The sequence below is a fragment of the Zootoca vivipara genome, chromosome 2 (genome assembly GCF_963506605.1).
Source record: "Zootoca vivipara chromosome 2, rZooViv1.1, whole genome shotgun sequence".
In the NCBI taxonomy this organism is placed as follows: Eukaryota; Metazoa; Chordata; class Lepidosauria; order Squamata; family Lacertidae; genus Zootoca; species Zootoca vivipara.
The window spans coordinates 7,178,953-7,189,019 of NC_083277.1; the positions used below are offsets into that span (position 1 = coordinate 7,178,953).

Here is a 10,067-nt window from a genome sequence, read left to right on the forward strand (position 1 = left end):
AACAGAAATGAAGAAGAAGAATAAAACAGCACTCTTTCTCGCCAGCTCAGAAGCAACTAAGTCTTGAGGCATCGTTAAGAGGAAAAAATTTATTAGGGTACAATTTTCTCAGTATTTTAAACATAATGTTTGTGAAGGAAAATACAGGTATTAATTCTATCTACAATGAAGAACAAGCCCTATCTCAAAATTTTAAGAAGTCACTCAACTTTCCAAGTTAAAATAGCACAATTAAAAACAAAATGTAAACATTCTTTAAGGTTTGAAAAGTAACCATCAGAAAAGGAGCCACAAACATGCCTTTAAATCCAAGAAGCTACATTTGCCAGGAAGTATGTCTTTCTCATCATTGTTGTACTGGAAATTTAGTAATATGTAGTAATTTAGGAGTCAGCTTTTGTTGTCAGATGCTCTTTTGTGTTCAGATCAGGCCTCAGTACAATAATGTAGCACTTGGGAATGAAGATGCAGCCCAGAAGCCCAGCACTGGAGGCCAAGATGGAGAAGACCTGTACAGCTACCATGTACTTCCCCTTTGTGCTCAAGTAGGTGGGTACAAACGAGACCCAAACGCTGCAGAAGACCAGCATGCTGAAGGTGATTAGCTTGGCTTCATTGAAGGCCCCGGGCAGCTTCCTGGCCAGAAAAGCCACTGTGAAGCAGATGGCAGCCAGGAAGCCCATGTAGATAAAGGAACCATAAAACATGGCAACAGACCCTTCATTACATTGCAGGATGACCTCCCTAGGCTGGGAATGCATGTCAGACTCTGTGAAGGGTGGAGAGATTCCCAGCCAGATGATGCAGATGACAACTTGGACACTGGTACAGGAAATGACAATGGAGTTGGCCAGACTCTTTCCCAGCCATCTCCTCATCGTGTTTCCTGGCTTTGTGGCCAGGAAGGCCAGCACCACAGTGATGGTTTTTGCCAACACAGAGGAGACGGCAACTGAAAAGATGATGCTGAAGGTCACTTGTCGGAGAAGGCAGGTCACTTTCCTTGGCCTTCCAATGAAGAGGAAGGAGGACAGAAAAGAAAGCAAGAGGGAGATGAGGAGGATATAGGAGAGGTTCCTGTTGTTGGCTTTGACTATGGGAGTTTCTTGGAATATAAGGAATATTCCTAACACAACACACGTGGTTAAGGATAAGAATAAGGCAAAGGAAGCTAGGAAGATCCCCAAAGGTTCTGTATAAGCCAGGAAGGTGATGATCTTGTAGAAACATTGATCTCTGTCCTTGTTTGGATGCTGATCTTCGGGACACCTGGCGCAATGCTCTGCATCTGGAAAGATCACGAGGAATAACATCTTTACTGTACTGCTTTTCATTGACAAGAAGTAATACCAAAGTGGTCTCCACTAAAAGAAAACATAAATATAATTGCATATAACCAGGGAGATCATTTATTGGTATAAATATTAATATTACGGGACAGGGAAACCTGGGGCAACTGGTATGTCTTCGATTGGTGGTAAAAACAGTAGGGAGAGGATTCCACATATTAAGGGATCCACAATGCAGGAGGCCCTCACTAATATTTCTGATAGGAATAAAAGAATGATAAACCCTTTGCTGAAAAGACGTCAATGTTAGGATAAGGGTCCTGAGGCCAAAGGTTTCTACTATGACACTCAAAAGGGACCTTGTTGGACTCAACTATATGAAACATTTGTGCCTGATAATCATCTCATAGTTCATGTTGCCTCTTGTGCCAAGTTTGACAAACCGTCAAAGTACTGTCAAATTCCCACATCTCAGGATTTTCTCCCACTCTGTGCAGGCTTCCAATTGTCATTGAATGTGTCAACTTAGTACAGGGGTAGGCAACTTAGGGCCCGTGGGCCGGATGTGGCCCAATCGCCTTCTCAATCCGGACCACAGATGGTCTGGGAATCAGCGTGTTTTTACATGAGTAGAATGTGTCCTTTTATTTAAAACCTTTGGGTTATTTGTGGGGCATAGGAATTTTATTTTGTTATTTAAAATCTTTGGGTTATTTGTGGGGCATAGGAATTTGTTCATTCCCCCCCCAAAAAAAATAGTCCGGCCCACAACATGGTCTGAGGGATGGTGGACCGGCCCACAGATGAAAAAGGTTGCTGACCCCTGACTTAGCATCCATGAGGAAAATGCCCAGTTGTGTTGTAGCAGGACATCAGTTCTAGAACTCCACTTAAATGAACCCTGGACACTAGAAAGGTCCTTTGTCCTCTTCCCCCAGGGCAGGTCTTTCTGCTGGTGTCACCCACCTTCCTGAGTGGCAATGGTTCCTTCCGCACAGGGAACACAGTCATAGCAGCAGAGCAACATTCCTTCCTGAGATACCTTGAAGAATCCAGGCTGGCAACTTTCCACACACCTGGAAGTAGGCAGGGGCGAAGAAGAAGAAGAAGAAGAAGAAGAAGAAGAAGAAGAAGAAGAAGAAGAAGAAGAAGAAGAAGAAGAAGAAGAAGAAGGAGAAGAAGGAGAAGAAGGAGAAGAATTTGGATTTGATATTCCACTTTATCACTACCTGAGGGAGTCTCAAAGTGGCTAACATTCTCCTTTCCCTTCCTCTACCACAACAAACACTCTGTGAGGTGGGTGGGGATGAGAGACTTCAGAGAAGTGTGACTAGGCCAAAGTCACCCAGCAGCTGCATGTGGAGGAGCGGAGAAGTGAACCTGGTTCCCCAGATTACGCGTCTACCGCTCTTAACCACTACACCACACTAGGGCATCAAGGAGAATGTGTTAAGGCTGATGTGTTAAGGATGATAACAATGTATTGCTTAATTAATTATCTTTAACCAAATTTATATACTGCTTGATTGCTGCAAAACCTCTCATGAGAATGTTTCCGTTTGATCAAAACCCTAGTTCTTTCCGCTTTCCTACCTCTGTTGTTCTGCTGTGTTTCAGTTTGGTTTTTAAATCCTCAAAAGATTCGGCAGTGGAATTTGCTACCAAGGAGTGTGGTGGAGTCTCCTTCTTTGGAGGTCTTTAAGCAGAGGCTTGACGGGCATATGTCAAGAATGCTTTGATGGTGTTTCCTGCTTGGCAGGGGGTTGGACTGGATGGCCCTTGTGGTCTATTCCAACTCTATTATTCTATGATTCTAGAGCATGCACCACTCTGGCAAGACAGTCTGCGGGCAGGTAGGGTCTCAGCCTGCATACCAGATGGAGCTGATAAACAGCTGCCCTGGACACAGAATTGGCCTGCGCCTCCATGGACAGCTTGGCAGGGGGTTGGACTGGATGGCCCTTGTGGTCTCTTCCAACTCTATGATTCTATGATTCATTGACCACCTCATCTAGTTACTAAAGCAAGTAACCACCTTGAAATCACACACCCATAGCAGCTGAATCCTGTATATACAGTTTCCCACGGACCCACTGTTAGATCTTCAAGATATGCAGAAGGCATTTGAAGGCAGCACGGCACAAAACATGGTGGCATAATTTAAGCTTATCGGATGGGAAATCTAATATATTGAAATTATTTCATGCACCTTGTTGAGCCATTTGGGGCACACAGTGGCATTCTGGTCGATGGTGCACTTTAGGTCTAGGGATCTCTGTCTATTGATTCTCCCAGTTGTCTCTCTAAGGAGGGACCGATTGGGAAACACCATCCAGTTCACAATGTCGAAGTCAGCTGCAAGTTCCCCGTTCTCATCCAAATACACTCTGTCCATTGAAGAATTGTAAAATTGGGCGTCTCCCAGGAAAGAGTGGAGCTAGAATGGCAGAGAAAGTGGCAACATATAGAACAGGGAAAATACCACTGACTATTCATCTCTGCGCATTTCATTTGGGATTGGCTACAGAGTGTCAGGGACTGGTTGGGCAGTCTGAGGAATTGTGGGAAACACCAGCCAGGGGATCTTCAAGGGAACCCCCAGTTGAGGAAGGCTCAGAGCCAGGGCATTGGTGGTGGGACACTGAGGAGAGATCAGAGGAAGAAGATTGTGATGAGGGGCTGGATGCTGAAGAGGCAACAGGGTTTAGTGAGTATGGAGAGTCAGTGACAGGGAGCAGTTCAGACTCTGAGACTGAAGCAGAGGAAGAAGAAGAAAAAGAGTTTGAATTTGATATCCTGCTTTATCACTACCCGAAGGAGTCTCAAAGCGGCTAACAATCTCCTTTTCCCTTCCTCCTCCACAACAAACACTCTGTGAGGTGAGTGGGGCTGAGAGACTTCAGAGAAGTATAACTAGCCCAAGGTCACCCAGCAGCTGCATGTGGAGGAGCGGAGACACGAACCCGGTTCCCCAGATTACGAGTCTCCCACTCTTATCCACTGCACCACAGTGGCTCCCAGTGCGGTCAAGGAGAGGGGTCAAGATAATGCTGGAGAATCCATGGACTCTTCATCTCCTGCTGAGACAGGCTTCCCTCCTCCCTGGTTTCAAAGAGCACACAGGAAAATGAGGAGGGCAGAACAGAGTCCAGAGATGCACAAATGCAGTTTGAGATGCTTGGGAAACATCCAGGAGAGTGTTGGCACCTTTGAAAGGGCGGAAGGCTGGGCCCTACAGTTCTGGCAACCACTGGCAACCTTTTGGAATTATAAAGACAGAACTACCTAAATTGTAGACAAATGTATTCATGTATGCGACCACAGCAGCAAGAATGCTACTCGTCCAAAAATGGAAAGTAGCAAAAGTCCTAGCAAAGGAAGAATGGATACAAAAACTAAAGGAATATTCAGAAATAGCAAAACTTACCAGAAGAATAAGGACTCAAGAAAACAAACTTTTTTATATAAAAGAATGGAAATGGTTTATTGAATATTTACAGATAAACTGCAAACAGATACAAACATTGGCAGGATTGTTGTAATAACCTGGAGTTTATATTTAAAGTATATATATAGAGAGAGTATATATTTAAAGTATATGTAAGACTCTTAAGGACCAGCTGCTTTCAGAATTCCCTGATAACATCTAGGAACACTGGACCAAGCTAAAAACATCCATTATTGCAGCCTGTGAACAAACTACAGTGGAACCGTATTTTTCCGTGTATAAGACGACCCCAATATATAGGACGCCCCCCATTTTTGGGGACTCCAAATTAAGAAAACACCCCTCAGCACTAACCGTGTATAAGACGAGCCCCAATTTTAAACCTATTTTTTTGGTGCCAAACCTCCCTGGAGACAGCATTCTCCAAAGGGGGGGGGGGGCTGCAGAAAAGGCGCATTCTCATGTTGCCACCCTCCAGACTTCTCATGAAGGAGGCACATGAAGATGGGCCTCAGATGAGGATTACAGCTGTTATCTGCTCTGTATAAAAAATATTCAAGATATTCTATATAAAACGGAAAATTTAGTTCAATGCATATTAATGGGATCAGAATATAAATACGCCAGAAATATGACAAATGCCCATATATATTCAAATCTATTGTAATGAGAAGATGAGTCACTCAGACACTTAATAACTCAGACACTCCAGCAACACTCACATGTTTGGACAAAGGATAGAGCTTCATGGAGCTCAGTAGGTGCCAAAATATCACCCTAAAGAGGAAGGAAGAAGGCTTAGGGAGAGAGAGCTTGTGCAATGCCATCTTCCCTAGCCAAGGGAATTCTTATGGAGGGGGTGGGGGTCAAAGCAAAGAAGAGTTTAAGCCAGTGGTAGGAACTGTTACCAGAGAGACTCTCATCTGAGAGGAGATAAAAAGGATCCCATTCAGGGCACTTCACAAAGGGGTTTGCAAAATCTCACCTCCCCACTACAACCCCCAAGTTCTCAGACAATCTCCAAGACTACGTTTCTGGAATAGTACAATTGAGTGCCCTGTTTGGAAGAGATGTCAGTAATGGGAAAGGAAATACCTGCCATGGCTGTAGCCTTTGAACTTCCAGAGTATCCTTCAACCTCCACTTTGATCTAGAGGAATACGCAGCATTTAAGGAACGCGCCACAGCTTGGACAGTGTTGTAAATCCTGTAGCTGTTTAGAGATAAGAGTCTTTCCAGATGGTTTTGGGGCAGCAACTCCAGTTCCTCTCTTTCTCGGCATCTTGTCCAGCTTTTCACAGACAATGTATTCTGTAAATAGGAACAATTAAAAGCTTCCTCCCAAAACTGCTTGCTTGCAAAGAAAAAGGCATCAACATCATCATAATTTGTCCACTTATTTGCCCCAATAGAGAAAGAAAGAATACTGTGGAAGTGCTGGAAATCAAAACCAAGGTTCATGAAGCTGATGAATTCTACACTCAAATCCCACATAGATGTTGTGATGAAGACTTTCCTTGCAGTGGGTGGGACCAGCTGGTTGAATATAATTATTCCAAGTCGTATTCCCACCACGAAATAACTAGTTTCTACATAATAAAGGAATACATGGGCTTGTCCCCACTTTTCTAATGGAGGAATATTGATCGTCATTTTGTTTATATTAAGTTGTGGAATGCTTAGTGAGATGGCAACACAGATTCCACTTTCTACGAGCCCAGGTGTCAATGTCTTCATGAACTTCTCTCCATTGTCGGTGTCTGGAGCAATGAGACCAATGAAAGTCCATCTGAAGTGAAGGAGCAGCTTGACAATTGCTGGGTACAGGGCCTCTTCTTTGGGGACCGTCCGATAGAAAAAGGGGAACTGCCTCTTGTCATTCAGAACAAGGGAGCCAAAAGCATAGTTGACCTGGCAAGAAAAGAAGGACTGTTGGCTTGCATTGTTTGGGATGAAGGCCGAAATAGTTCTTCGCCCAAATAACATATATCTGTTTTGTAAAGACATGTTGTTCCTTTGCCCAGATTTCTTTGGCACATAAGACTGGACCCCATTTTTATCTTTATGAATTACTCAGTTCCTGTTTTCAATTTACTGTTATTCTTTCAACAATTTTGTTACTGTTTTACGTTGTGCAATGCTAAAAGATTTTTATTTATTGAATGGGTTATAAATGCTTTCAATCAATAAACAAAATATCACATTTTCATTCAGGGGGAACTTTTCTGCTTTATTCCATTTTTAGTGGCATGGCCACAAGTATGAGGGAAGTTCCCTTCCTTCCCGTTTTATATGTACAGGCATACAAACACATACAGAGAGAAATCAGCATTTGACACAAAGAGAAGGGGGGAAGGACAGGTAATATCAACAAGAGCACAGTAATTCATCTGGCCATTCCTTATCTCCTTTCTTCAATGCCTTTGAAGAAGGCATTCTTCATTCTGAGTTGACACTACCCAAAATTTTCATGCCTGAGAACCTCAGTCAGATAATCCCTCCATCTCCATTCCTACCTGTGGGATTTTATAGATGCCCAACATGCTTGAAATCTGGATGGAGTTTTGAGTGTCAGAGTCAGTTCCTTCAAGAACAGCAATCAAGTTATTCTGTCCTCCGCAGTTGTAGTTTGGAACATTCGCCTGTCTAGAAGAGACCAGGTCTACCAAAGCTTCATACGTCACCCTTCCAAGAAAAAAGTTATCATAGATATTGTATCCCAGAGTGATGTTGGGCAAGAGCCGGGGATTCTGGTTGATATGCTGAATGGCAAAGAAGAAGTACAGGGCCAGCCAGTACCGTTTTTCTCCTTTCCTGCAAAAATGCACATATCACATCATATCCTCCAGCATTCAGTGAAGATATCACTTCCAACTCTTGCTTTTTCTGACAAGCTTCTTAGCATAATATAAAGTCCTGGATTCAATTTCTAGAATTTAATCATGCTAATACTGATCCAGGTTCAGAAATTTGATAGCCATTCCCCACTTAATGATGCCTGAGTCGTGGGAAAGCCTTGTTCAATCAATACTCATCCCTTGGAAAACAAAACTAAAGCAGAGGGATTTTTTCATGATGGAATTAGACGTGCACAGACTTTCAAAGAACAATAGGAGACAAAAGGTTTTTAAAGGCTCATTAAATGACATGGAACATCTCTCTCTCTCTCTCTCTCTCCATCTCCCCCCAGCCTGTTATTTTTATAACTAATTTTATTGATTTGTTTTAAAAAAGAAGTGCAAACATTAAAAAAAGAAAGAATATAAAGAATTAAAAACTTATTCCCCAAAGCATCACAGCCTGGAAGGTCTAAAGTACACAGATACACCACAGCTCCAAATGGATGATAAATAAAGATCAATATTGAACGAAGCAGCAATAAGCAGATCACCATAAATGGACTTACATGATGAAGCTGGTAGAGGGAGACTCTTTGAAGTGCTGTGGATTAAATATCATACCTGCGGCAGAGATGACTCCACTAATGAGGTGGTCTCCTGGCCTGTAATAATTGAATGGCTCAATCCAGTCTCTCTCCAAAGTCAAGGGGCATTTTGCCTTCCCTCCACAGTCTGCATGAGGCAGGAAGAGCAGGAGAAGCAGAACCATTCTGTGCCTGCTTGGAAGAGCTTCGTTTCCTGTGACTTCTCCTCTGAACTAGACAATAATTAGATAATGTTGATGGCATGCAACCAAGTCTTGACATCTAGAAGGGATAGATAGAAGTCAGCCTTGCACCCTTGTATTGCAACTCGCCTGTCCTAAATCTGACCCCAAATTCTCAGCAGTACAGAAGGCATTTATGTACCAATCCTTCCCTGCTCTGATGAAATATCTCAATTACCTCATGTTGTTGTCAATTCTGAGATCTCCTTGAGTGGACTGAAAGGTGATTGTTGGACAAATCTCTGGAGCTTTGTTGAGAAGAAGATGAAAGAAATACCCCTCTATGATTTTGATAATTATAAAGGGAACAAGCACGGCCTCCTAAATGCCCTGAACTCTTTACGTGGATTCATGCGCAGGAGCAGGCTGGAGAAAAACATGTTTGCAAAAAAGGCCACATGGGCCATCAGACTCTGAGATGAATAACTGAATGGGCAGCTAAATATGTCCAACTTTAGTGAAAGCAGCGCGTTCCACACCCTCCAACATTCCTCTGATGTAAATTGGGAGCACATCCTTTGGTGCCGTGCTCTCATGGGAGCCTGCTGACTTGCTCGAGAGTGTGGCACCACTGCAAGTTGAGCAGGGTCATGCCTGGGATATGGAAAGCTGAAACTTGAGAAGGGCCGTGCAGGTCAAAAAGAGGTCGGCAAGACAGCGAGGTCTTCCTGGCTTGACTCCTTCAGCTTGAGAAGTTGCAGGAAACTGAGCTCCAGCCCTGCTTTCCCCCTCTAGCTTCTCACTCTGGAGCCCTCCCCAACAAACGGAGACTGCGACATGGGGGTGAGCTCCTCCCCTGGGTCTGTCTGTCAACATGTAGGACTATTCTAGAGCAGGGTGTGAGAGGAGGAGAGTCAGGAGGACTGAGACTGTTCTGTTGCAGGACGGCAAGGTGTACCCTCTGATTCCTCACTGCCTGTGTCTGTGCTCACATTGAGACACTCAGCCTCCAGCCTTGTCCTGGAAGGGGATCCTTTTTCTGACACCCCCCTTGATTCCAGCACCTCCCAGCTCAACCCTCCCCCATTGTCCCACCACCAGGACCCAAGGTTTCAGTTCTCATCTTCCCTGTCTTCCTTGAGGAGAACCACCTCCGCTATGTCTCCGGAGATTTAATCTTCCTCTTGATAATGATGGACGGGTGTCTCTTCAGAACTTCTGAGGCCTGCCTATCAATCTCTCATTGACACTAGGAGATATTCTGACCGCCTTTTATCCATGCTGGCAGACGAGCTAGCAATGGACTCTTTCCAGTTTGCCATGCTCCACTGAGAGTCCAAATGAGCATCTCTTATGGTCCACTTGCAGTAGGGTGCCCAGGACAGTGTGACCTTGTCCTCACCCTTCACAATGCAGGCTCCCCCCCCACCTGCTACCTATACATTAAAAGTGTGTGTGTTTATTTTAACCATTCTGCCCTGCCTCTTATGTGCCAGAGAGACAACTGGAGCTGATCTTGGGTGGATTCCCTTCCACTATCACAAGTTCTGCCATATCTAAGAAGTCAGGAGACAGAACTTCAGCTACAGAGAATCTGAGGCATCTCAGATGAAGGGGGGAGAATCCCTCCACTAATCATGGGAGTGGAAAAGCAGAAGTAGCAGCAGCAGCAACAAATAGGAGCTCATGCTGGAGATAGTCAAGCAATTTTTATTTCAAGGAGC

At 44.1% G+C, this 10,067-nt stretch overlaps 1 protein-coding gene across 1 annotated transcript; it reads right to left on the minus strand.

Moving 5' to 3' along the window:
- Positions 1-209: 209 nt before the first annotated feature.
- LOC132591329 (vomeronasal type-2 receptor 26-like) lies at positions 210-7,538 on the minus strand. The gene is made up of 4 exons (XM_060269567.1): positions 7,254-7,538; positions 5,832-6,648; positions 2,256-2,381; positions 210-1,288 (listed from the first exon to the last, which is right to left on the minus strand). Exons 1-4 carry the CDS (start codon positions 7,278-7,280, stop codon positions 384-386), a joined length of 1,875 nt encoding a protein of 624 aa, XP_060125550.1. The 5' UTR covers positions 7,281-7,538; the 3' UTR covers positions 210-383.
- Between the last annotated feature and the right edge of the window lie 2,529 nt (positions 7,539-10,067).

Bases quoted from the DNA above. Each gene is read 5' to 3' on its own strand.
- LOC132591329 (XM_060269567.1), bottom strand. From the start codon at position 7,280: ATGTTGGGCATCTATAAAATCCCACAG. The intron at 6,649-7,253 runs GTAGGAATGGAG...TTTTCTTGCCAG, and splicing joins GCATCTATAAAATCCCACAG to GTCAACTATGCTTTTGGCTC. The intron at 2,382-5,831 runs TATTTCCTTTCC...CTTCTTCTTCGC, and splicing joins AAGGCTACAGCCATGGCAGG to CCCTGCCTACTTCCAGGTGT.